At 36.2% G+C, this 26637-nt stretch overlaps 3 protein-coding genes across 9 annotated transcripts; all 3 read left to right on the plus strand.

The window, feature by feature from the left end:
* The first annotated feature begins 468 nt into the window (after positions 1 to 468).
* On the plus strand, positions 469 to 1603 carry LOC105121335 (histone H4). Of its 2 annotated transcripts, none has more exons than XM_011019956.1 (2): positions 469 to 568; positions 1050 to 1603. In XM_011019956.1, exon 2 carries the CDS (start codon positions 1072 to 1074, stop codon positions 1381 to 1383), a length of 312 nt encoding a protein of 103 aa, XP_011018258.1. In that variant the 5' UTR covers positions 469 to 568; positions 1050 to 1071; the 3' UTR covers positions 1384 to 1603. The 2 variants fall into 2 exon arrangements, with proteins under 2 accessions (XP_011018258.1, XP_011018338.1); XM_011020036.1 differs by lacking the exon at positions 469 to 568 and adding an exon at positions 573 to 613.
* Positions 1604 to 4704: 3101 nt separating this feature from the next.
* On the plus strand, positions 4705 to 10655 carry LOC105121139 (uncharacterized). 3 transcript variants are annotated; one of them, XM_011019707.1, is made up of 5 exons: positions 4705 to 4816; positions 4862 to 4914; positions 5678 to 5921; positions 6018 to 8617; positions 8727 to 10655. In XM_011019707.1, the coding sequence occupies exons 3-5, from the start codon at positions 5898 to 5900 to the stop codon at positions 10060 to 10062; spliced, it is 3960 nt and encodes a 1319-aa protein (XP_011018009.1). In that variant the 5' UTR covers positions 4705 to 4816; positions 4862 to 4914; positions 5678 to 5897; the 3' UTR covers positions 10063 to 10655. The 3 variants fall into 3 exon arrangements, with proteins under 3 accessions (XP_011018009.1, XP_011018160.1, XP_011018081.1); XM_011019858.1 differs by having other exon boundaries at positions 8757 to 10655; XM_011019779.1 differs by having other exon boundaries at positions 5860 to 5921.
* A 5565-nt stretch (positions 10656 to 16220) lies between these two features.
* Positions 16221 to 26156, plus strand: LOC105121772 (leukocyte receptor cluster member 8 homolog). 4 transcript variants are annotated; one of them, XM_011020756.1, is made up of 14 exons: positions 16221 to 16326; positions 16774 to 16851; positions 17333 to 18268; positions 19560 to 19991; positions 20786 to 20887; positions 21852 to 21949; positions 22101 to 22260; positions 22401 to 22892; positions 23540 to 23680; positions 23772 to 23831; positions 24547 to 24677; positions 24891 to 25024; positions 25104 to 25336; positions 25639 to 26156. In XM_011020756.1, exons 2-14 carry the CDS (start codon positions 16786 to 16788, stop codon positions 25738 to 25740), a joined length of 3087 nt encoding a protein of 1028 aa, XP_011019058.1. In that variant the 5' UTR covers positions 16221 to 16326; positions 16774 to 16785; the 3' UTR covers positions 25741 to 26156. The 4 variants fall into 4 exon arrangements, with proteins under 4 accessions (XP_011019058.1, XP_011018980.1, XP_011018897.1 ...); XM_011020678.1 differs by lacking the exon at positions 16221 to 16326 and adding an exon at positions 16522 to 16672; XM_011020595.1 differs by lacking the exon at positions 16221 to 16326 and having other exon boundaries at positions 16522 to 16851.
* The last annotated feature ends 481 nt before the right edge of the window (positions 26157 to 26637 follow it).

The raw sequence follows: 26637 nt of genomic DNA on the forward strand, positions 1-26637 counted from the left end.
ATCATAAAAAAATATTAATTTATTATTTAAAAAAAAGGCACCCTCACCTCATTATTGATCACTCCTTCATGGAACTGAGAACATACATAGATTGACAGGTTCCTTCAACCTGTAATTGCCGAGTTTATGATGTTCAGACCTCCAAATTGATTTTCAATCCATAGGCATCACCTTCCCCGCAAACAAAATCAACTGAAATTGAACAAAACTCTCCAAAATCTTACTCGAATTGGATCCAAATCACGCCCAAGAAAACACAAATCCTTTTCTTCTCCCCTCGACGATTGAAATCCCAGCACCATCCCAAGCTAGCACGTATTTTAAAAGCGCCACGTCATCGGTCCGCGTCGCCACAAATCTTATAATCCCAACCGTCCAGTTTGAAAACAAACGGTCCGAAGTCCTCTTCAAAACATTCGTCGCGGATCGTCCCCCAAGCACCCTCCTTCACGTGTCCTTATAAATACGACTTGTCTCCCCATTTTATCTCATCACACAAACAGACAAGTCTCTCCCATCTGGATTTCGATTCTTTACCTCGAGATTCAATTCCAAGTCTGCAGTTCAGGTATCCCCATCTGGATTTCGATTCAATTCCAAGTCTGCAGTTCAGGTATTTATCTCTTCTTTGTATTCTCCCCTCTCCTTTCTTTTGGAACGTCGTATTCTCGGGTCAATTTGATTTTACCGTCTGATGTCTTTTTCGAAAATCGCTTTTGTTCATTTTCGATTAAAATGAAAATCAGGGTTTCATAGGAGCAGCTAAAATAAATTAGCATCAGTTTTCCACCAATTATGTTGAATTGCGTCTTCAATAATCTCCATTCCTGTCAATTAATGTTCGAGCAATGTTTTTTCTTTTCAATGCATTTCTGAGAAAATGCAGGTAACTTACAGAAAGTTCGGACTCAATTTATCTTATCAATATTCTAATTAATTCTCCACCGAGCTTTTCTGTTTTTCCTTCTCCTGTGCTAGATTTCAATTTCTCGGGCGTTTTAACTTTTATCGAAGTGGTAACCAATTTTGTGTTGGAATTTTCCCCACAGATCCTCTCATTAACTGAAGAAAATGTCTGGACGTGGAAAGGGAGGCAAGGGTCTGGGAAAGGGAGGAGCCAAGCGTCACCGTAAGGTTCTTCGTGATAACATTCAAGGTATCACAAAGCCTGCAATCCGCCGTCTTGCTCGTAGGGGTGGGGTCAAGCGTATCAGTGGTTTGATCTATGAAGAGACTCGTGGTGTACTCAAGATCTTCCTTGAAAATGTTATAAGAGATGCTGTGACCTACACCGAGCATGCTCGCCGCAAGACTGTCACTGCCATGGATGTGGTGTACGCACTCAAGAGGCAGGGAAGAACTTTATACGGGTTCGGTGGTTAGGGCTTTTAATTTTAGAATAATATTGCTGTCAAGAAATTTGCGTTTTTTGGGGATTGTAATTAGATTGGTAATTAGGGTTTTTAGGTACTGTGTTGTAAGTAAATTAAGGGTTTGGGTTAATGGATTTGACTTTGGGTTTTTGTTTGGAAATGGAATGGTGATGTTCTCAAATTTTGATGGGCTCTTTGCTTTTTACTTAATGGTTTGGACTTTCTGTCAATTTGTGGACCGAGCTCCTTTGATAGATAGAGGCGGGTTACATCAATGTAGCTTGGCGGGATTGGAGATAACACGTAGTGTTCGGGTCTCCTCGGAAATCAACTCTGAAAGATTTCAGGACCCTGGAGGCCATGTGCTCCGCTTATCAGGGAGGATGAGTTGACCCCGTAAGGAAGGAAATTATTGCCCCTTTTCTCTGGCAGAGCCCGTTTGTTTTTTCGATTTAAAAGTATTTTTAATTAAAAAAATTTATTTTTTCTTTAAATTTATTTTTCTGTATTTTTAAATTATTATAGATTTTTAAATAAAAAAATTTTAAAAAATAATTAATATTCTTATATATCTCAAAGGGCGATCTGACTTTTCAAGGTTTAAAAACTTTTTATTTATTTATTTATTTATTTATTTGTTAAAAGTAATTTTATTTTGTATATTTTATAAAAATAAATTATTTTTTTATATTTGATAATATTATAAAAAATAACTTATTAATATTTTATTTTTTATTATTTATTAAAATAATAAATAATAATTTTTTTTAATTAAAAAATATTTTTTGTTAACAACTTTTCTAATAATAAATAAATACATTAAATAAATATAAAAAAGTTTAGAAAATAATTTATAAATTTTAAAAAATAAATATAGTCTTTTACTTTTTATCAATTGAACTTTAACTATTAAATTTAAAGCATGATAATAAGTGTTTTATAAAAAAAATAATTTAAAATATAAAAATAGATCAGCATTCCTTGGTGGCTTTATTTTGATGTTTCCCCTTCATTCAGTGAATTGAGCGAACTTTCTTTACAAAGTTGTGACTGGATCCGGTCATCTTGACAGAAGGCTTGGGTTATAGAATAGTAAAGTGGACAAGAGAAATAAGTATTTTTTATTTAGAAATATATTAAAATAATATTTTTTATTTTTAAAATTAATATATCAAAACAATTTAAAACTATAAAAACTAATTTTTAGTAAAAATAAATTTAAATTTTAAAAGAATACAATTTCAACTGTATTTTCTAACATTTACTTAAACTTGGGTTCACTCACCGATGAAATCCAGGTTCACAACAGTGGTTCCCGTATCCATTAGGAGAATTGCTTCTTTTGATTTCATAGCAACCGATGATAAAATAGTAGTTTATACTTGCGTGCTAATTCACTACTTGGTGCCCATTAGGGGTAATCTCTCTGCGTGTGAGAGGCCTAGTCTTGTAAGCAATTGTGTCTTTACGCGGAAAGTATAGTCTAGCAACAGTTCAAGAGCAGAAGACTAGTGTGGTCCTCCCTGATAAACATACTTTTGCTTTTGCTTATGAAATTGTCATTATCTCTTGAGGTATCGTGCCACTTTTTGTGGTGGATACTGCGACGATAAGATAGGGGTCCTCGTCGAGCAACGAGTGATAAAACAACCTCAAAATCTACACCGATTTTACGTCATTTTACGCGCATCTGCGAGGCTGTAATGTAACGCGTTTTGAAGGCGAAAAGGAAAAATAAAAAAAGGTAAATGTAATTGATTGAACAGCCAAATGAATGGTAAAAGCTAAAAGGGTGTTGTTACCTTTTTAAAATTGTCTTCTTGAAACAGATTTTCACCGAGATAAACTAGATGTGCGTGTGGGATTATTTTCTTTCTAACAGTAAAAAATAAAAATATGCAAAGTCTAGCCAAAAAAATAAACCGTAAATTTTAAATCTGATGAATAACTAGACAAAAAAGCAAAGTCTAGCTAAAAAATAAACCATAAATTTTAAATCTGATGAATAACTAGACAATACATTTTAAAAAAATTAAAATGACAATACATTAAAAAATATAAGTTTTTAAAAAAAACAATGAAATAGTTATATATTCGACCACCCAGTGCCATGACTTTCCAAGAAATCACGGCATCTTCTAGTTTTTTCCATGATATTGAAAAAGCTTGCGAATATATGCAAACTAGCCATAAATACAACAATAAAATATCTTTATTTATAAAAAAGTATTTCCCCTAAATAATAAAATACAATTGAAAAATAATATTTTTCCTATACTGGTGCTAGTCGAATTGCACCCATGAAGCACACGGTAACCTTTTCCAATTTGCATAATTTGTTTTTATTCCTCAAGGTTCCTTGAATGTTTGGATTTGGTATCTAAGAAATGAATTATTGCAATTTGCCTCAATTAATTAAAGTCTATTTATTTAGGGGGCAAACCCACCTCGAGGGAAAGCGATCCAATGCTGTGTCAAGTGCGCTCCTGCAAGGTCACTCTTTTTTTTTTTTTTTCCTTGTAGCTGCTCTCTCGCTTCGAGGGTAGAAAATGACAAAATCCAAACAAGCTTAGGCTTAAAATTTAAGTAGCACAAAATAATAACGAAAATGGGTGTTTTTTCTAGTTTGAATATTTTATTTTTGAAAACTGCGTGGTCGATTTTTCTTCCAAAAAATAATATTCTGGTAGGAAAATCGCGATTTCTATATATGATATTATAAAATACCACACTTGAAATCTACTGTTTTTACCGTGCTATTTTTAATTTCATCTTTACCTGTGTTAGTTTTCCTTTTTTTTTTAAATGTGTTAATTTAAAAACAAATTCCTTGAAAGTCCACTGATCTTTATAGAAATGTTCCGAAAGAAACGTATAAATGGGAAGTCGATAATGACAGGTAAAGGTGTGGTCGTGGGATCCAAAGACTTTCAAAGGGAAATAAAGATCAGGGGTGTTTTTTACATGCAGTAATGATTTTTAAAAAAAAAAATTATTTAAAAATATATTAAAATAAAAAAAACATATCAAAATAAAAAAAACATAAAAAATAAAAAAATATTTAAACATATCAAAATAAAAAAAAAACATAAAAAATAAAAAAATATTTTTTTTAATATAATTGGACCTCAAAAATAAATATAAACGACCCTAAATGTGTATCTGGAATTATTGTATTTTTTAGTTTGTTTTTTTATAAACTTATTAAAATTGTAAAATTTTATTTTAATAAAATTAATTTAAATTTTTTTAAATAAAAACAAGAAAGAAAGTCAAATTACAAGAAAGACCGTGACTACTTTATTAAAAGCCACGGCCCTCACCCCAAGCAACAACTTATCAAAGCAATCTCGGATTCCTCCCCCCCCTCTCTCTCCATCTCTTCCTCCCCGTGTTTTCGCTGAAGTTGCGAAGAAACCTCCAGAACACTTTCTCCTCACTCTTTCTCTCCAAAATCACTCTCTCTCTCTCTCTCTTTCTCTAATCAGCTCTCTCCAAAATCACTTACTCTCTCTCTCTCTCTCTCTCTTTCTCTAATCAGGTAATTAATCTGTTTGGTGTTTTTGTTTGATTAATTAAAATCCTCTTAGTCTCCGATTCCGTCTACAAGCCCTGTTCATTTTTCTCCCTCCTTATTCTCCTAGCTTCCCTGAAATGGTCTGGCTTTTCTTTTTCCGATTTTGGATCTGAACATGTCTGGAAACCGAGTAGAGATTATCCAATCAAATGCTAAAAAAAATCGTTTAAAGGAGATTTGTTGTTTTTTTATTTAATTTATAAATGATTAATTTATTTATTGATTTGAAAAGTGAAATATTTGGATCCTTGCTAATATCTTATTTAAATTGTAATTGATTCACACTTTTTTTCTTTTCACCTTATAATCCGCTTTGTCTGTTTTATTAGTGGTAGTTGGTCATTGATGATTGTGAATTTAGGTCAACTTTGTTCGATTTTAGTTCTCAAATTATTATTGTGTAATTCACAGTCTCATTGAATGAGTTGGGCTTTCGGTTACTTTGATTGGCTGCTTTGTTAGTTATTATTTGTGCTGAGGAAATAGCTTGTTTTATTTTTTTAGATCTGGATATTAATGACAGTATTAAGATGAGAGTGAGTTTTAGCTATCTAGATTATTTAGATTATGAAATTGTTACTGGATACTTATTGCTGATAATTCAACCATAATTTGGATCTAGTTCGTTGAATATTTTCCAAGATCAGAAGTTTATTTTCTCTTGGTCTTTCTTTGTTTATGGAGTTTTGTTTTGGACTGATTAAGGATTGTGTTATGTTGTCTGCAGGTGCTAACTACCATTGGCAATAACCTTGGTTGGTTGGTGCTAAAAGACTCAAGAAATTGACTGATTTAGTTATTTAAAAGAAATAAATTTGCAAACTTGATTTAAGTAATTATTGAGGTTGGGTTTGAAGGCACCTCAGGACACGTTGCTGGGGGATTAATCCGCAAATCATTTTTGTTAAGGTATTGAGAAGGGTTGTGCACGTGCAAACTTTGGAGTGATGCCGGTGTCAGGAAATGAAGAGGTGTTTATTTTCTTTTCGAGTTACTGTTAACTAAGACTAGAGAACATTTAAAATGTTTTTCCTCCGAATATTGATTCATTAATCTTTTATTGGCAGACTGGGGTTAAACCCCTTGCCCAGCAGTCTAGTCTTAACATTGCAGGTGTTCCTATCAAGAAAAGGAGGTTCATCTGGCCTCCTTCGCCTCCACCAGAAGAACAATCTGTGCCAGTGTTGGGAAATGATTATTCACAGAAAGAACCTGGGAGCACATCTAAGGAGTCAACTCCTTCCAATTCTAGTGTTGGAGCGAGTTCTGATTTATCTTATCCAGTCAAGAATTCTGTAGCTGAAGAAAATAAGAACAGGTTGGACAGCATTGTGCAAATGAATGCTGAGAACTGCTCAGGAGTTAAAGTTGAAGCACAGAACCTTGCAACCCATTCTGATTCTTTGGCTAAGTTTGGCAAACAAGAGAAGCCTGTGGTGGAAGAAAAGTCTGCCGACACGTTGATTTCAGTGAAAACTGAGTTGAATTTACAATCCAATAAAGGTCCTGGACTCAATGTTGGTAAAGAGATATGCAGCCAACAAATATTGGAAGGAAAGTGTAAATCAGAGATGCCTGTAGCTTCAGTAACTTCTCAGTTTTCTTTAGGTTTAAAGGAACACGATGTTTCATCTTTGGAATGTTATAGCAATGATGGCAGTCAAAATAATGAAAATGTAGGAGCTGTTTCATTGAATTTGTCTTTAAGCAAGGGCGAGACTGGTGTTGTGCACAAAATGGACAATATTCTTGCTACCGACAGCACTGATGTTTTTGCTAACAGATCGAACTGGGATTTGAATACTACTATGGATGCATGGGATGGTTCTTCTAGTGATGAACATGCTGCTCAAGAAACTGCTGATGGGTGGAACAGAGTTGGTGTCAAATGTGATATTACTACTGGAATAGTTGGAACTGGTATGTGTAATGGAAGGCAACTCCTTGATAGCAGTGAGTGCAAATCTAGTTTCCCCCAAACATTTTCTGATTGTGCCAAGGAGTGTACATCTGAGGATTCTCTTCATCTTCGTCTCAGTCCATCCTTTCCTTCTTTTAACTTAAGCCAGGAGCATTCCAATTCTTCTGCTAATAAAGAAAGCTGCATTATTCCTAACATTAGCTTGCCTGGAAGCTTGTTGTCAGCAGGCAGTGCAACCATGGCTAACTGTAGGGGCATAAAATCAGAACCATTTGATGGGAGCCTCAAACATGATCTTAGAGGAGCCAAAGTCAATCCATTTGTTTTTTTGGTTAAGCGGGAGCTAGTAGAGAAGGGTAGTCTAGAAACCTCGAAGTCTTCAGCTTTTGGTTCTTTGAAATTAGTTGGTCGTGGATTCATAAAACCAGAACCATTTCATGATGGCAAACCAGAAACACCCAGGATGGTAGGCGGGGTGTCAATCCAACCTGATAAACAGGTGCTACAAAGTCAGGATACTGGAGAGCAATCTCCTTGTTCAGCAAGTAAAATAGTGATGCAAGTTCAGGATACTACAGGACAACCTTCATGTTCAACAGATAACCAGGTGAGGGAAGGTCAAGATATCTTAGCAAAACCTACTTGTTCAACAGATTTGTCTATAAGTGGCAATGCATCAGACCGATTAGAGCATACCACATATGTTGATGGTGCCCTTCTTAGGAACACTATGCCAAAGGAAGCACCTGAAAGTGCTGGGCAGGTTTCTTCAGAAATGGTTTCTATGCCTGTAGGTCACAGTGGTGAGGAATTAGATGCTTCTGTTAAGATAGATACTGCAATTACTATGGACAGAAATGGTGATGCCCTGGAGCAGTGTGAACTGAAAATCACAGAGGAAGTCCCTGCAGGTTCACATGGAAATGGTGAGGTTTCTGTAACCGATGAGGAAAAGATTAACTTGTCTGGTGATATGATAGGAGAAGATTCTTATGGCTCTGGCTACGAGTCCGATGGTAATACTATGTCTATGGATATAGATGAAGAGCGGCAAGAACACAAGCATGAAGATGGCGAGGTCCAAGACCCGCATCTGCAAGCTGCGGAAGAGTGTCAGAAATGTGAGGAAAAAGATGTTAGTCATGGTAATTCTGAACATGAAAAGGCAAAATCTGGACTTGCTGGTGATGATCATTATATTTCATCCCTTGTTGAGGAAAATGATTCTAAAATAGAACTTTCTGAAAACAATGAAGGTACTGTGAAAGAATGCATCACCAGAACCATTGAAGATGCTGATAATGCTTCTGTGAAAGAATCACCAACAGTTGAGATGCCAACTTGTGGGGCAGAGCAAGAGTGGGAAACCACAACCATTCAAAGAAAAACACTTGACTTATCTGGAAAGAAAGATTGTCCTGTGGGTCAGGGGACAGAACTGTCATCTGGACAAGACATTACTGCAGGTCAAGGGGTTTTAGTTTCTGTTGAGCAAGGTTCAGAAGAGAACATTAAAACAAATAACATGGAAAAGAATGAGTTGCCTGAGATAGAGGGATCTTTAAATGGTGGTGATATGGCTAAGGATGTCAGCAGCAGCCGGAGTCGGATTATAAACTTGCCTAGAGCTTCTAATTCATCATCTCCTGGCAAGACAAGATCTATATCAGGCAGGCCTTTTTCATCATACCAAGAAAGATTACCTGACGGGCTGCTTGAGGGTGGAAAACTACATCCCCAAGGGAGGTGATTATTTATTACCATTATTTGTCTCTCTTTTGTGTTCCATTTTTTTTTTTTGAAGGCCTACTATATGTATTATAGGCTGATTTTTCCCCGTAATGATTGGTCTCAGGGATGAAATTTATATTGATGGTCCTCGCAGATTCTCAAGAGATAGACACCAAGAGCATTTCCCCAGAAACTCTAGAATGAATTTTGTCCGTGGTAGAGGGAGGATTTCCAGCCGGATTGACACTCTTCGTGGTGACAGAGATTCTGAACGAAACTATGGTTCAGAATTTTACAATGGTTCATCAGATTTTGCTGTTCGCAGGCATAAATATGCTTCTGCTGTTGCTGAGGCTGATTCTGAATCTATTAATTATAATATCGCACCAGATGGTTCATTTGTAGGTACTGCACGGGGAGGGAGGAAGCCACTGGATGATGAGACACCAGTTTTCCGCAATGTACCCTCAAGGAGGCGGTCTCCTGGAGGGAGAGATGTGCCTGCTGCACGGGGCATTCAAATGGTGCATAGAGTTCCTCGAAACATTGTCGAAGAGGGTTCTGAAGTTATTGGAGCAAGGCACACTGAGAATATGAGGGGATTCCCTGATGATGGTACAGAGCAGGCATTTAGGCGACCCCAACCTTCATATGAAGGGTTAGATGGTCATTTTGTCCAAGGGACTAGGAACTATTCATCTGTTCAGAGAAGGACTCCTCCCCAAATTCATTCAAAATCTCCAATTAGATCTCGTTCTCCAGGTCCATGGTCATCTGCCAGAAGAAGATCTCCAGATGGGTTTGGTGGGACTTCAGAATTGTCTAATCGAAGATCACCAATTTACAGTATGGGGAGGATCAGATCACCTGACCATCCTGGTTTTCCCAGGGAAATGGTTGTTAGGAGGCATGGCTCTCCACCATTCTTATCTCGACCTCCTGATACCAGGGAAACAGATCCTGGTCATTCAAGGTCTGTTATCTCTAATAGGGGCCAAACAGGAAGGGTTTTTCTCAGAAACAGTAGGAGGTTTGGTATTACAGATCCTCGAGAAAGGACGGACAGTGATGAGTTCTTTGGAGGGCCCATACACTCTGGTCGATTTCATGACCTTGGTGGTGATGGGAATGTGGAAGATAGAAGAAGATTTAGCGAGAGGCGGGGACCTGTCCGTACATTTAAGCCTCCTTTTAATGGTGCTGGTAGTGAAAATTTTCATCTTAATCCAGGGGATGGCCCCCGACCTTTTAGGTTCTTTCCGGAAGATAACCCAGAGTTCCATGAAAGAACTAATTTGAGGGAAAGGGAGTTTGATGGACGGATTAGGAACCGTCCTGGAAATGCACCCAGAAGACCCCGAGGCATTGATGAGCAGGAAGGAAATTACAGGCATGGTAGGCAGGTATTGTATGATGATGGGTTTGATGATATTTCACGAATGAAAAGGAAAAGGTTTTAATAGCATCTGCAATAGGCCAGGATCCAGGGCTTGTTATTTTTTAGCATAAAGGGGACCAAAGACAGAATTGGTGTTTGTTACTTGCACAACTGGATTGATAAATGTTCTTTGCCTGAAGCACAAATCAAGTTGCTGCTCTCTTTGTGGTTCTCAAATCAAGTTGCAGATGTAATGCCAGATGCTGGCTTCTTTTAACTCTGGATACTTGCAACCATCAGATGACTGTTCTGTCATGTACATAGCTTGTCTCTCAGAATTCTATCTGCTGGTTCCTTGTTTTAAATTCAGGATGTTAGGTGCACTTTTCAACTTTTCATCTTAGCAAGTTTTATATCCTCGTAATTATGGTGGCACTTTATATATGGTCAAGATTATCAGTTAAAATCTATGGTCAAGATTATCGGTTAAAATCAGTGTTTGTATAATCTCCAGTGGAAAAGCCCAAGTTTCTCAGTTTTTTTTAGCTTGACATGCTGATTATGCTTGGTGGGTTGGAGCAGGCATGCAGCGAGGCATTGTTGTAATTTCAGTCTGATTCTGAAGTCATCAAGGAAGCTTCAATAAAATCAGCAACTTTCTGTTCTTTGCTTTGCTTCACCTTCCCTTTGTTATGTTGCCCAAATACGAACATTCCAATCATGTTACCAAATTTGTGCGGCTAGCTCCTACAGTTACTGCACACTGCTCAAGCTTTTAGAAAGTACTAGTTGTTGCAATCTACTTTAATTACATAGAGAACTTTTCAGGCTTGCAGCTGCTTATAACTTACAGTACAACTGTCGGAATCTGGAAATGTCTGGTGGGCTGAGGTAATCTGCTACAGGAATCTTAGACTTTACTGAGTTACATGGTTTATTGTGCTGCAAGTACTCTTAATGGACACAAGTTCGACTGAACTTTGGTTAAGCTTTTGTCAATTTTCTTGTAGAAAGTCTTAAATGCTTTCAAGAGGCAGTGGGCAATGGCATGTTAGGTTAGCTGAGAAACTTCTTTGGATGTCCACTAGCCACAGGCTTTCCTATCTATGCTTTTATTTATTCCTTGATTTGAAAATCAACTTCTCATTGGCCATGTTGGTGGCGTGTCTAATCTCACGCATTTGCCACTTCCAGTCTTGTCATCAAAGAATTAGTTTAATTACTGTCTCATAATAGGCATTTTCTTGAAAGGGGATCGTTTCTGGGAATTTTAGCTTTTTGGTTAGTGTTAGTTTTGTGTTTCTCATTGGAAGGCACAATATGATTGCTGATGTGTTGGATGGCGGCTTGCTGTGTTAATGGTAGCAGTTTCTGGAAGTTTTGGGAAAACAGTTACTTAGGAATGTGGGTCTATTTCATTGTTTACAATGAATAGGATGATTCAGCCACTGCCCTCCTGTGATGCACTGCATTGTGTGCTTTTCACTGCTGCATGATTACTTGAACAGAGCAAGTATAGTGAGGATTTTAAGACTTATGTTGAATGTGGGTGTAAACACCAGGGGTTTGGTTCTAATGGCGGTGGTGCAAAACCTCAGGTAAGGTTGTTCCCCTGTTTTAACACACCTTTATGATATGTAGGTTAATTTTTCCTTGAGGATCAGCAACCAGGTTGAATAAGGTCCATCCTTTCATCATTATGCACCAGCTTTTACCATCTTAGTCGTCCTTTCTTTCTTCACTAATAATGATAAAATAAAATATTAGTAATGAGCAGAATAAGAATGTGAATAGTTTTTGCACCAAGAAGCTAGTGTCGAGCAGCATAATGGAGAGTTCAGACGTGTATAGTTCATGGATGTTGTGGACTATGATTTGGTATTCATTGGCCATTTACTTTGGGCAATAGTTGACAAGTACGATTATGGGTTGCATGTGGAATGAAAACTGGAACTATTCAGCTTATGGGTTGCATGTGGAATGAAAACTGGACTTTTCGAAATGTGACCATCTCAATAGTCAAGAGGTGAGAAAAAAGACGGGAATGATTTGTGGAGAGATTCCTTTTCAGCTACCAGAAATAGAAGCTTTTTTCTAGCAGTTATCTAGGTGATTTCTTGAATTTATTTTCCTGTTGACCTATTATCTGGATTGTCATTGTGCCAACTGGTATCTAACTGTCCTAGTAGTTATCTGTCTGGTGTCAGAAGACAAAATGACTGAGTGGAGGGCGGGTCTGTGGTGTTGGCAAGAGCCATGAAGACAGGAATAGCGGGCTTAGATTGACTCCGAATTCCAGAATTGCATAGTTGCAACCTTAATTTTGTGCCGGCAAAAGTTTGTTACCTGCTCAATAGAAGTTGAATTTTACTGCGTAGAGTTTAAACTTGTTCGAGATGAGTGGTCCATGCATTTACAAGAGTGTTCAAGCTTGATTGGATGATCCGACTCTGGTAATTCCTAGTAACAATGCTGATGATGGACGTTTCAAAAGATGGGGGACTAGGGGAGGTGAAGTCATGAAAACAGCGATAGTTATATTCCCATGTCATCTGTAGTTGATTGGTCCATGCGTTTACACTTGAAAACAGCGGTAGTTATAGTCCCCTGTGTCATCTGCAGTCTTGCATTATGTGGGCCACCAAGTCCAAGCCTCTTATGACTGACCGGACGGTTTCCTTTCAAGGCGTCAGCCTTCGCTGCCTTGGCCAAGATTGCATTAAAATGCCCCCTTCCCCATGGTTCTTAGGGAGACTGCGGTGTTTTACAATATTAGAATCCGGGAGGGCAGACTCTTGAACACCTCGCCTAATTGTATTTCTATGGGTGGGTTTGGACAATTCTTAACTTACGAACACGTTCGAACTTGCTGAAGGTTTATGAAGTCTTCGCGTTCCTTGGAACCCTCGACACACGTATAAACTGATTGGTTGTTGAATGATGTCGCTTGTCTACTAGTTGGGAGCGGGTTATAACAGGAATCTTCATTTTTTTTATTAGTAAACGTTTCATGGTTTTCAAGTTAATTCGGTTTTAGGGCAAGACAACAATGCTATAGGTCGATGCCTTTCCAGTTTAATGAAGGAAAAATTGAAAACTCTCCCGTCTTTCTTAATATATTTTTCTAGAAGTGAGACAAACTTGTGCTTATTACCTCACGTCTCGGGGGATATTTTGCTGTTAGCCTCGAGGCCAGGAAATTAAGACCCACGCGAAGAGCAACAATGCTAGCACGTCCAAATGAAGGAAAAGGACCGGAGAAAAAACAACGATCTGAAATTTGTTATCAGGGGCGGCGCGTCAGCCAAATGTGTGGGGCAGTGGCTCTTCCCAATTTTTCAGAAAATCACCTGTCCCTTAATTTTAGTAATGTATTCACAACAGTCCCTTGAAAGAATATTCCAAGGCTTTTACTAGTTCCTATCAATTTTAAAGTTTCTTGTAACATCACAAAAGTCTCGTGATATTTCTATCTTGGCCCTCCACGCACGCACACAGGCCCTCTTCAATGTTTAAATCACATGGATTAATACAATATCGTTGGAGGCTGGGAGCATGTCATTCAAACAACTAACTTATAATAATTTGCAAATGCAAAAATATTAACTAATTTGTGGCTTTGGATTTATAAGTACGAAATCCCAAGTCCCCAACCCTTCTCTAAGAACAAGACCATCATGGCCGAAGAAATGTAATTCTAAAAGTGACTTTAGTAGGATTACCATAAATCTCTAAAAATATGATCTCTCTGTGGAGAAAGGAACACCAAGTGCTCTTATTTTTGTTAAACATTTTTTTGTCCATTGATCCAGAAACTGTAGCAACATGATTTTATATAGTTTATGCTGATTATGAGTTAAAAAACAATATTAACTAGCCTGTTACCCCGGGTTGGAGTAAATTTTTTTCCTAGATGAAAAAATATATATATTGTTCATTTTCTAAACAATAGATAGATTTTAACCATAAATTTAAAATTAGTTGTATATTGAACGAATTTCTTATTCAGTATTAAAATAAAAATATACTGAATCTATCCAATTTAATCTAAACTGACATGTGTGCGAAATTTATAGGGATAATCTTGAAGAAAAAAGTTGAAAAACTTAAATCTTCAACTAACTCAATGTTGAATGGTAAAATTGATAAAAAAACTCATTACAAAAAACATATGAACTTTAATAAATCAACCAATATAGTGACGCGAATTACGCATGTGAACAAAATCAATATTTTTTAGGACAAAAATTACATTTAACAAAAAAAATAATAATAAACTAGATGTTATGGCTTAACCGGTCGAACTTGTAATTCAGATCATGACTAATCGAATTCAATATATATTTTTATGGATCTATAGTTAAATATACAAAAACAAGATAAAAATAGTCAAAAAAACAACTCAAAAGCAAGAGCCCATGCATGTGGACTTTCAAGTTCGAGTTTCCATGTTTGGACCTGTATTTTTTTATGGTTTAAAGAGGTAGGCAACTTGTTATTTATATTTATTTTTTTTTAAAAAAAATAAGGTAAACAACATGTTACTTGTTACGATAAATGTTATATTATCTACAAAACTCAAAACCCGGTTACCATTACAATGACCGAGAAATTGAGCTTGTAAATCTTCTATTTAAAAACTATTTTTCAACTAACAAACATCTTACAAAATATCAATAAACTAAAAAAGGTTCAAATCACATAATCATCTCCACATAAAAGTTCTCATTCTTGATTTATATATGATTTTCTAAAAAATATCAAAGTTTAAAACAACTACCACAAACTCTACTCATTCAATAAATCTCATTGCCATCAATTTTAATTATTTTGGAGGTGAGAATATATGTAAAAGACAATTTTATCTTTACACCAAATTTTAGCAAGTGTTTCTATCTCTTCTCGTGAAAAAATAAAAAAAATAAAATTTGATATAATGTTTGTGTTTTTGATAACTAAAAATGAGAAAACAAACTAATTAGTTTGGATAAAATTTGAAATCATTATTTATTTTTTATTGTTTATTACTTTGATTCTATGTATTTTAATTTTATTATTTTTTCTATAAAAAAACATGTGACTTGTTATCAATTTATGTTTAAAAAGCTCAATTATTAAAAAAAATAAATCTAATGATCAAATTAATTTTTTTCTAACTATTCCAATGTCCTTTGACTCGCAAGAAAGCATAATGCAAACGTGAGAGTAATGTCACCATACAACTTACTTTTTTTTTTTTTTTTAACTAGAAAGCAACGTTCTCGCATGGATTTATTAACGGACCATCTCATCCCCTCGTCTGGGCCTCAAGCAAGCTTGGATATACGTCGAGTTTGGTCAATCTTTGCTGATCGAGTGTTGACCTCCGCATGCGTTGCTTGTGCAGATCGCTGGAAATTTTTTTAGCAAAAACAAAATTTGGGGAAGGAATACTGAATTACTCGCTTCGACTGAATTCTTGTAAAGGAAAATGCGTTTGAGCAATTATTGAGCAATCAGCCGTGGAAAAATCACTCCCTCCTCTCTTGTGAAAACGGAGTCTGTAAATAGATATTATAATTGTAATGAATCCTATCAAATTATTTTAGGAGGGACATAATACAATCTAAAAAATAAATACTAATTTTAATTTTCTAATAGTATATTAGAGGTCCACAATCCATATGTCCTGATAGATATAATTTAATTAGTTAAATTTTAAAAATTATTATTAGTTTGAGTATCGTAAATACCAGAATTATTAAAAAATTATATATTTATTAATTTTAAAAAATTAGTTAAAATACATATAAATTAAATGAATAAAATAATTACAATTAACAAAATAAAATAATAATTTATGTGTTAATTTGTTTTTATGTTAGGACATTGATTCGTAGAAATATCAAATCGAACATGTTATTATGAAATTTGTAAAATAGTTTGTATTATTTAAAAAATATAGTTAACAAGAATCTAATTAATCTTTCTGTCTAGGAAAGAATCTGAATTTTATTATCGGAAAGGAAACCAAAGCCAGTATAATGAATTTTCATACTGTTGCTAGCCATTTTGCACGTCTGTTATTAAACGAAAAAGAGAAAAGGAAAAGAAGAAAAAAAGGAGGAAACATTTTAATCAACAAAGCAAAAACTACATGAACGATGTCCTAAATGCCAAGCAAAAACTGAAAAGCACAAACGACTAGTTGCAATTTTTTATAAGTTGACGTACTAAATAAATTATAATAACCTAACTCCGTCCCTTAAATCCAAAATAATCATAACATCATATCTTCCTGCACCGCCATCGACGACATACGCACGGACCCAAACACGACCTATCATTGACTGCTCCTTACTTGAATGTTGAATCTGTCCCTCTATTTCTTCTTAAAGTTCTTCTCTCCTCCTTATCTCTAACACATTTAACGTTTTGTTTTCCTTCCTATTATTATTATTATTATTATTATTATTATTATTATTATTAGTATTTTGGTTATTTACACGTACAAAATTAATTATTATTATTATTATTATTATTATTATTATTATTATTAGTATTTTGGTTATTTACACGTACAAAATTAATATTTCTTCTTCCTCTTTGTTTTTTAGCTATTTTTTATTTTGCTGATCTCCATTCATTTTCTGTTACTTGCCTCTCGCTTCGTCGATCTTTCCCGTCGGTTTCTCCGTGTTAATTTATCGAGGGTCGGATTTTTCTCTTAATTTATCGCTACTAAATTAGGGTTTCGTGGCCTTCTTGATTATGCTATTCCAAGCTTAATTTGATCTTAATATGTCGAATTCAGGATGCTGAGTAGATGCTGATGATGAATCAAGGAGTTAATACGCAAGCCAGAGCTTCAGTGGACCCTAATTCACTTGAGGTAAGTTTCACAGAGCTGGATTTTTTTTTGACGTTAACTTTAATTTCTGATAAATGAAGTACTTTCTGAGGTTTATTTGATTTTTTTTTGGTATTAAATTAAGTTGGTTGGTGGCAAAGAGAGTTTTTTTTTTTTTTTGAGTTAATTGTTGAACTTACTGGATATGATTGATTGCTAATAGTGGACCAAAATAAATTGTATTTGTTTTAACGAATTGGCTCTAGTTTCATCATGTTGTTTAGAGGAACTTTAGTGGCACTTGAGAGTTTTCTGTTGATCTTTTTATTTAGTAACATGGCGAAGATTAGTAAAGGATTCGAACTAAAGGTTACCTGAGATCCTGATATTAATGTAATTTTTTGGGCCAGTAGCTAGTTTAGTTGAGATGCTCCAAACTGGTGTGTTTTGTCAATTCTTGTAAAATTTTACTGATCTACGATGCTCATTGTTAAAGCATAATTTTTACTTGCTGCTGTTTCAGGGTCGATATGTTGTTGATGTGAGCCAAGGGCAAACATCTTCGTATAATCCCACAGCATATGAGTCTGAAGCTGCACCATGGACCATGCATAGAGTGGATAATCACACTACAGAGAATGGAATTCTTTCAAATTCCAGTTATCACCATGATCACCGAACACAGCAGGTTGCAAGAAGTGCTCAAGATAGTTTAAATACTGCATCCCTTGCTAGTTCATCGGCTCAAGGAACAATGAGCGTAACCCAAGATTACAGTAGTTATGCAGCATACAATCCTACAGATCCATATGGTTATGGAAGCAGTGGATATTCAAGTTACTATAATAATGGTTATCAGCAGCAACCCAACCACGCATACTCACAGCAGCAACCCAGCCACTCATACTCTCAGCAGCAACCCAGCCACTCATACTCTCAGCAGCAGCCTACCCATTCGTACTCTTCAACTGGAGGGGCATATCAAAACACAGGTGCTCCTTATCAGCCTCTTTCCTCATTTCAGAATACAGGGTCTTATACTGGGACAACAAGTTATTCAACCACTTACTACAATCCTGGTGATTATCAGACAGCTGGAGGTTACCCAAGTAGTGGATACAGTAATCAGACTTCCTTGTGGAATGATCCCAATAACGCAAATTATACATCTCAGCAGTATTCAACCTATGTTCCAGACACAACAAGTGCTTATAGTTCTGGTACTGCAGCCTCAACGTCAATGAACTACGAGCAGCATTACAAGCAATGGGCTGATTATTACAGTCAAACAGAAGTTAGTTGCGCTCCGGGGACAGAACACTTGTCTGCTGCTAGCACATCTAACCTGGGAAGTGCAGTGTCAGGTGTGTGTCCTACTTCCAACACCCAACCTCCCGCATCTTTCACCCCGGCATCTTGGAGGCCTGAATCCGTGCCATCTGAATTGCCATCTTTGCAGGTATAGTATGTTGGAGCTAGTAAGAGCAAATTGCTACCATGAAGATATCCATGCTTGTTCCTGCTCTTATTTCCCCCACACTTCTATCATTAATTCATGATTAGCTTTGCATTTTGACCCTTTTCCTTTCCTGATTAGTTTTCTATTATTGAATTGCAACCTGAGGTCCTGTCCAGTGGGTGGGTGGGGGGGGATTGAGATCAATGACCATGGACTAGACTGAAGGATATCAGGGAGGGTTAGTATATAACTTCCCTGTTTCAGTTTGATTGGAATCTGGTATTTGAGCATTTAGGATGCTGTTGTTGCTTGAGAATTGTTTCCTTGCATGTGGGTCACATTTTACAAATTTGTTACCAACCAACAGGAATGATTTTTCCACTAGACTTTAAAAAAATGCGTGTTGTAGTTTCTGAAATTACAGAGTGGGTTGGGAAAAGAGTTTTGAAGTGCTCTATTCAAACACAACTATTGCTTCCCTTGTAATGTAAAATGACACATGCACAATGCACTTTCTCATGTTTTAATAAGATGCATATATTTTACGATGTGGCTAGACTGGTGGAAATGTTCTGGACATTGTCTGTTTTTTTCCTCTCTTAAATAATTGCAGCATGCTATCTTTGTGGGTTTTAAAGAACCAGGTGAAAGAGAGCGAGGAAGTTTTATGTTAGTGAAATTTGCAGTTCTTGAGAAATTGTGAGGCTTTTAAGGGATGCTGAATTGTTAGAGATTTGTGGAGTTTTGTTACTCCATGGTGTTTTTCTTTATTAATTTAAAATATGTATTCTAAAAATATGTCCTAATTTGTTGTTGATTCAGAAGGCATGGGTATTAGAGGTAACATTTTTGTGATATAGATTCTTTCAGGTTTGCTGTCACAAAATGATAATGTGATTGTGATATAGAATCATATCTGGTCTCTAGATTATTATCATATGCCTAAATGATTCTGATATTATTTCATATCAATGATAGCTTTCAAATGCTTTTAATCTGTCTATATGATGCCCTCTACTAGAGATGACTTGGTCAGACATGTTATACAGCTCTTGTTTCTATGTGGCTTCATATGGGTTCCTTCTTATCTCTTGAGAATGCTTTGTAGTTCAATCCTCAATTAATTGTTCAGACATGCAGTTGTAGTTGCAATATATACATGAAATCCTCATTTGACTTTATTGTGGTTTGCAGCATATTATACTGTATTATTGTGTTGGATCAGTCAATTATTTCACAACAAAAGTTTGGTTACTCTAATTAATGTTGTCTTTTCTGGTTTTATTGTTAGACCGGTGCAACTATCAGTAGCACTCATGATGGCTGGAAACAAGGGACTCCAAGTTTTCAAAATCACCATGCTAGTCCTACGCAACCACACTTTCAAATTTCTCTTGAGTCAAAAGCTTCATATGATAATATTCAGGAACAACAACAGACTGCTCCACAAGCTCCTAATTCACAATTTCCTGCAGCTCATCAGGTGACTCAGAGTTATCAATCAACTCTGCAAAATGCTTCATCTTTAGATTCTCGAAGGGTAAGCAGAATGCAGATTCCAACAAATCCTAGAATTGCTTCAAATTTGGCTTTGGGTTTATCAAAAACCGACAAGGATGGCCCCATGAACAGTGCAGCAGCAAAACCTGCTTATATCAGTGTGTCGATGCCAAAGCCAAATGACAGAGTGTTGTCTAATGATGCGACTAATTCCATGCTTAAGGTGATATTGGTTTCTTATCAACTTGTCCTTCTAAATTTAATCTTTCCACACATATTTATAATTTGTCGTTGAGATACCCACCAAAAAGTCTTAAAAAATTGTAATTTACTAGTAATGTCTCTGTAGTGCATTTTGCCAGAACAGTTTCAGATTATGATCCTGGTATTCTAGATGTTAGAAGATTTTAGAAGGGTCCAGATCTGCTTTGTTTTCATAGCATGCGGTTTAATGTAGGGGTGTTACCAATTCTTTTGTTGTTTCTAAGCTAAAGACTTAGGTTATGCTAAAAAGGTAGGTGTGTATTCTTAGATGTGATGGTTAAAAAAAATCCTTTAATATCTATGCAAGCAGCATTGATGAGAAAGAAGCTGTGGGTGGTTTTTGACCTGGAGTAGTAGCTGAGTAGGGTTGATTGAAGAGGGGGTTGTGCGGTTGGGCTGGTGTATGGCTACATGTCTCTATACACATATCAGAACAATTCCTGACTTAATCCCTCTTACCCAATTTTTATGGAGAGAAGTTTCCTTTCTCTGTTTACATTCCATATTTAGACTAAACCTCTATGCTTTTGGTATAAAGCATGATACTTTGAAGATGTTGTTCAAGGATTCATGTTTTTTGTCCATAGGCTGTGACAAAAAAACACGTGTTTTTTTCTCAAAAGAAGAAAAAGAGGAATTTTTCCAAGAAGCATTCTTTTTTCTCAAATGGTCTTTTATCATTCATTGTTCTGTAAAAACTATTGTCTGAATATTGATTTCATGCAGCATCAATCACTTTCTTGGTTCTTGCAGCCTGGAATGTTTCCTAACTCACTGCGTCGTTATGTTGAAAGAGCTTTCAATCTCTGTAAAGATGATACACAAAGGGTAGCTTGTCAGACTATCATGAAGGAGGTAAATTGCATTTGTCTATAAGCTATTCTGGCATCAACTGTTGCCTTTAAAGTGTGCAATAGCATATGCTCATTTTCCTTTTTTCACCTTTGTTTTCTCCTTTGGAAGGATTTTTAAGTTTGAAATTGATACTTTGGCACTTATGTAACCTCTAGGTATCCATTAATCCTGACTTGGAATGAATAGATTGTCAACATACGGTTTAACATGGTCTATATTTATGTGTGTATATATATATTTAATGCATGTGGACAGCGAGAAAGAAGTCTTTATTGATGCTAAAACTTTATTTAAAAATTGACATATTAAGATGAAAACATACCTTCCTTTCGACAAGCAGAATCTTATAGTGGAACTAGAGACTACATTTTGAATGAAGTCATCTTGTTGCAAGGAAGAAATTTGATAGAGTTTCAAATTTTGTTGGGCTGCCTGTTCCCCTATGATCTATCTGCTCATGTCGTGGCCAATATGTGTTATGATAAGTGAGATGGTGGCTAGAGATTCAAATAAATCACTGAAATTGATTAAATATAAAGAAATCACAAGATTTCAGAATAGTGGACTATAGGTAGATGCTTGTCCTCATCCATCTGAAACTCTGTTATGAAGTGTGATACACTATTTTGGGAGTGTCCACAACTAACTCCATAAGTCTTTAATGCCATATTTCTGCTAACTGCCTTGCATCTTTATCAAATGTCTGTTCATTTTAGTTTTATTCTAATCATCCAAATCCAGAAAGTGCAGTATTCTAAAAGCTATTTGTGGATTTGACCTCCAAACTTTTTGAGGTTATATCTGCTGAAACTTCTCTGTTGCATCATTTTCTGTCCGGTCTTCTGTCTTATTGAGCTTCAATAACTTGGTTTTCCTCTAGATTTTTAAATTGACACGGCTTCTAATTTGCTACTTCTTTCTGATTTTTGATAGCATGTATATAATTATTTTTTCTTTCTTTCAGATCATTACGAAGGCAACTGCTGATGGTACACTTAACACTCGGGACTGGGATGCAGAGCCTCTGTTTGCAATACCAAATGCTGAGGCTGTCAATATGGAGTATGACCATTTTAGTTGCTCTCTCCTCTTAATACTACGGCTGAAATAATTCTTGTGATCTATCTCATATCTGACCTTTTAGCAAGTATAGGTTGATATGCAATTTCTTTGAATCCACCAATAGATATTTGCTGAACTTTTATGGTTGCAGTTCACAATGTCCCACTCCTGTTTCTTCATTACCGAGGTATAAAAGGAGTCCAGGCAGACGATCTAAAAGTAGATGGGAGCCTTTACCAGAAGAGAAATCGGTTGATAAGCCTGTTTCCATCAGTAATCATATTGTAAAATATGATGGTTGGGAAAGAAAGGTACATCTCGTTTCTCTCATCTTTTCTCCCTTCTCATCACTCATTAGTTTTTTGGGTTCATTGTTGGCTTCTGTATTTTGAGCGTGGAAGTGTTCTCTGTATCTTGTTTAAATCATTTATTAACTTGTTTAACTATGCAGCCTCCAAGTGTGAATTCTGAGAGCAAGTGGAATGCTTTGAATAATATGAAATTTTCTTCATCAGAGCAAAAACTTCCAAGTAAAAATACTCAGAGGCCAGCTAAGAGGCAGCATCTAGCTGATGGTTTGAATGCTGCTAATAATGATGCATCAAGTGATAGTGATAAGGAGCAAAGTTTAACTGCTTATTATTCTAGTGCAATATCAATTGCAAATACACCAGAGGAAAAAAAGAGACGTGAAAGTCGATCTAAGCGATTTGAAAAAGGACAAGGACATCGAGCTGAAATTAATTACCTGAAACAAAAAAATGCTGGTGCTGGAAACTTGTACAGTAGGCGGGCTAGTGCGTTGATGCTTAACAAAAGTTTTGATGACAGTGGAAGCAAAGCCGTTGAAGACATTGATTGGGATGCACTAACTGTCAAGGGTACCTGCCAGGAAATTGAGAAACGTTATTTGCGCCTAACTTCTGCACCTGATCCTTCCACTGTAATTATCTAACATCTTTATGTCGTTTCCATTGTTTTGCATCATCCTTAAATGAACAGAAGTTGCCTCTTTTTTTGGGAGAGAGGAAAGATGAGAGGAAGGAAAATGGTGGGAAACAAATGACAAGGAAAATATCGATATTTTCCTCTTTTTTTTTTTGGAAGAGAGGGAAATGGGAGGAGTGAAGAAGAAAATTTATTTTCCCCTGTTTGGAGAGAATAAGAGAAGAAAGGGAAGGATTGTTTTTCCTTTTTAATTTGTTTTCTGGGTGAGAGGATTTACTTTACTGTTAACTTTTTTTTTTTCCCATGAGATGCTATTTTGAATTTAGAATCAAGTTAAACTTTGAATTCTCTCTTTTTGAATCAAACGCTTCCTCATTTTCTTTCCCAATTGGATTGGTTGGCTTTTGTGGATCCAAGGAGAAGGCTTTCCTCACATTTTTCTGTTCCATTCATTTTCCTCTCTCCTCCCAAGCAAAAGATGAGTCACACAAACACGCGCGTGCGCGCAAGTTAAGGAGAAAATGTTTCTCACACTTTTCCATTCCATTCATTTTCCTCTCACATTGCAAGTGAAAGATGAGTTGTGCGTGCACACGCACACACAATGTGTTTGGTTTGGTCTAAATCCAAACTGCTTTACAGGTTAGACCAGAAGAAGTGCTAGAAAAAGCTCTGCTTATGGTTCAGAATTCTCAGAAGAACTACCTGTATAAATGCGATCAGTTGAAGTCTATTCGCCAAGATCTAACTGTGCAACGAATACACAATCAGCTAACAGTTAAGGTATGTATGATTCCTATGTTGCCATGCAACATGAAATCTTTCCTGTTCTTTTTTTTATTGAGTCTTTATTTAGTTTTTTTTGTACATTCAGGTGTATGAAACGCATGCTCGATTATCACTGGAAGCAGGGGACTTGCCTGAGTATAATCAGGTTGGTGAGGCTATTAACATGGCCATAAACGGATAAACCACTTTTTTTAGTTCGTTTTCTTCAGTTCATTGTGTTGGCTGGGCTTTTGTCAAACCCCTGTTGAGAATATGCTGCGTTGCTTGTTCATCCATGTCCTTACTGAGACTAGAAGTGGTTTTCTGTTTGCACTTTTTTTTTTTTGTTCCAAGTAATCAGCCAAATAATTTCCTTCGGGATATTGCACTTTGCAGAAGAGTCTGCATGCTAATAATTATGCCTAAGCATTACATGCAAGACCATAAACATTTGTCTAGTTAGAAAAATGATGTTTAGTGACGTTAATAGTGGCTGAACGATTTGAAAACATGTAGAGAAATGATGCTTTATAGCTTTTATCTACCATGCAGCTTTTCGTTGCGTGTTCTGTCATCAATGAAACTTTTCATTGTGGACATATCGATACCCCATTTCTTTGATTTATTTACATGTATTGTTTTGCAACTTCTACTCTGACATGGTATTCTTATATTAGTGTCTCTTTCTTTCTGGTTCATGTCAAGTCTCTTATAGTGTAGAAGCTTGTACTTTATTGCAGTTTGAGTCTGAAGTAAATGGGGTATCAGAAACAATGAAGCAGTTGTTTCTCCAATTCCATGTTAAATTTTCTTTGCATATGATGATTGTGATTGTTTTAGCTGCTTATAATTTTTTGCTTACTTTCTCCATTTTGTTTCAGTGTCAATCGCAGTTGAAAACCCTCTATGCTGAAGGAATTGAAGGATGTCATATGGAGTTCGCAGCTTATAACTTACTATGTGTTATATTGCACTCAAATAACCACAGAGATCTTGTATCATCGATGTCAAGGTTGGTGACATTTGCTGAATGAGAATTTTGGTTATACTGATGTTCTATGTATTGAATTGTCCTTTCGTTGCACACTTAGGTTTTTTATTTGTAACTGCATCCAAGTTTAATTTCCACCTGCTGACTCTAGGATAATCAATGTAGATCAGTTTGATTTATTTATTATGGACTCAAAATGATTTTTCTATAAATGCTACTGTTTTGATTTTCCAGATTAACTGAGGGGGCGAAGAAGGATAAAGCTGTTAAACATGCTCTTGCTGTTCGTGCAGCTGTCACTTCGGGAAACTATGTTATGTTTTTCAGACTTTACAAGGAGGCTCCTAACTTGAACACCTGCCTTATGGGTGGGCATTAGTAACTCTCCTATTTTCAAAAGTTCACGTTGACAATTCATTATTGACAAGAAATTTTGTCCTCTTACAGATCTCTATGTTGAAAAGATGCGTTACAAGGCTGTGAGTTGCATGTCCCGGTCATATCGCCCTACAATACCTATTTCTTACATTGCACAGGTTTTGGGCTTCTCCAGAACAAGTGATGGAAATGATGAGAAGGACTCGGATGGGTCAGGATTAGTGGAGTGTGTGGAATGGATGAATACACATGGTGCTTGCCTGACCTCAGATAACAGTGGAGAGATTCAGCTTGATACAAAGGTATCCTCGATCGAACCATAATATTTTCACAAAAACAAATAACGTTCGCTTGGTGCCTCATTACAGCTGTGGCACTGAGCTTTAGATGCTTCTTTATTTCCCATCACTTGCCTAGTGAAAAAGAAAGCTTAAATTTCTCAAGGCCTTCCCTCGTCATGTGTTTTTGGTCCATCTTATAATTTTTACTGTCTCCGGTTTGCACTTTGTACAAAAAGGACTAAACACAATAGAAGCTTGTGGGTGCTTGGTTTATGCATTTTTTTAGTTTCATAAGGACCAAATGTTGGATTCTTGATGTGCAGGCTTCATCCTCCAGTCTATACATGCCGGAACCTGAAGATGCTGTGGCCCATGGAGATGCTAATCTGGCTGTCAATGATTTTCTGACACGGACATCCTTGTAGCCAAGTTGATTGAAATTTAATTATATAGACAGCATGGTAAGAAAACCATGGAAATATCTACGCTGCCCAAAACAAGCCGGGGCGGGGGCGGGGCTATTTTCTGCCCTGAGTTTAGCTTGAGCTTGTGGAGGTTGCCTGTAACTTTAGAGAGGGTAGATCACAGATGTATAGAGTTGGGAACACAAAATGAAATAGAGCACACAAATTCCCCTCGGAAATGATATGCCTAGGGTTGCTGAGGGCACCGAACTGGCACTATAACTTATGACTAGATTGTTTGTTTTTGTTAACAATGATTCATTCTTTCTCGGGGAAGACAAAACATGTTAAATATACTTGATGATGAAGGGAAATAAGAAACATGAATTTTGTTGTATTTTATATTAATGAAAGTCAATGATTTTTTTGGGCATTCACATGCAATGGTTGCTTGATTTGCTTCTTCTATAAGATGACCTCCTTACATTGCACTAGTTTAAGAGAATGCCACGTCAGTTTTAGGGAAGCCCTCTTCTACAATGCCTTTGATTGTCTTTGCGATGACATGATTTACACTGTTCCCTTGCAACATAAGCTATCCCTGTTACCTACTGATTGGACTGTGACGCATCCGGTAAAAAAATTCCTTGACAGGATATTTCAGAAGAATCATTCTCAGATGTCTGAAACATGCTCTCTAGAATCCTCGATTGATTTGAATTTTAAATGGATTTTAATTACTAAAAAAATAACTAAAAACTGATCAGAGGGTCATTAGAATTGATATTAAAAATAATATTTTTTTTTAAAAAAGAAGAAACTCTCTTAGTAACGAAAACCTCTTTCCATTTTTTTAATAAAAAGAGGCATTAACCAACAAGGGAGAGTTGACGCCATTTTCTCCATTGTTCGTGATTG

Source organism: Populus euphratica, unplaced genomic scaffold (genome assembly GCF_000495115.2).
Source record: "Populus euphratica unplaced genomic scaffold, PopEup_1.0 scaffold1.1, whole genome shotgun sequence".
Classification (NCBI taxonomy): Eukaryota; Viridiplantae; Streptophyta; class Magnoliopsida; order Malpighiales; family Salicaceae; genus Populus; species Populus euphratica.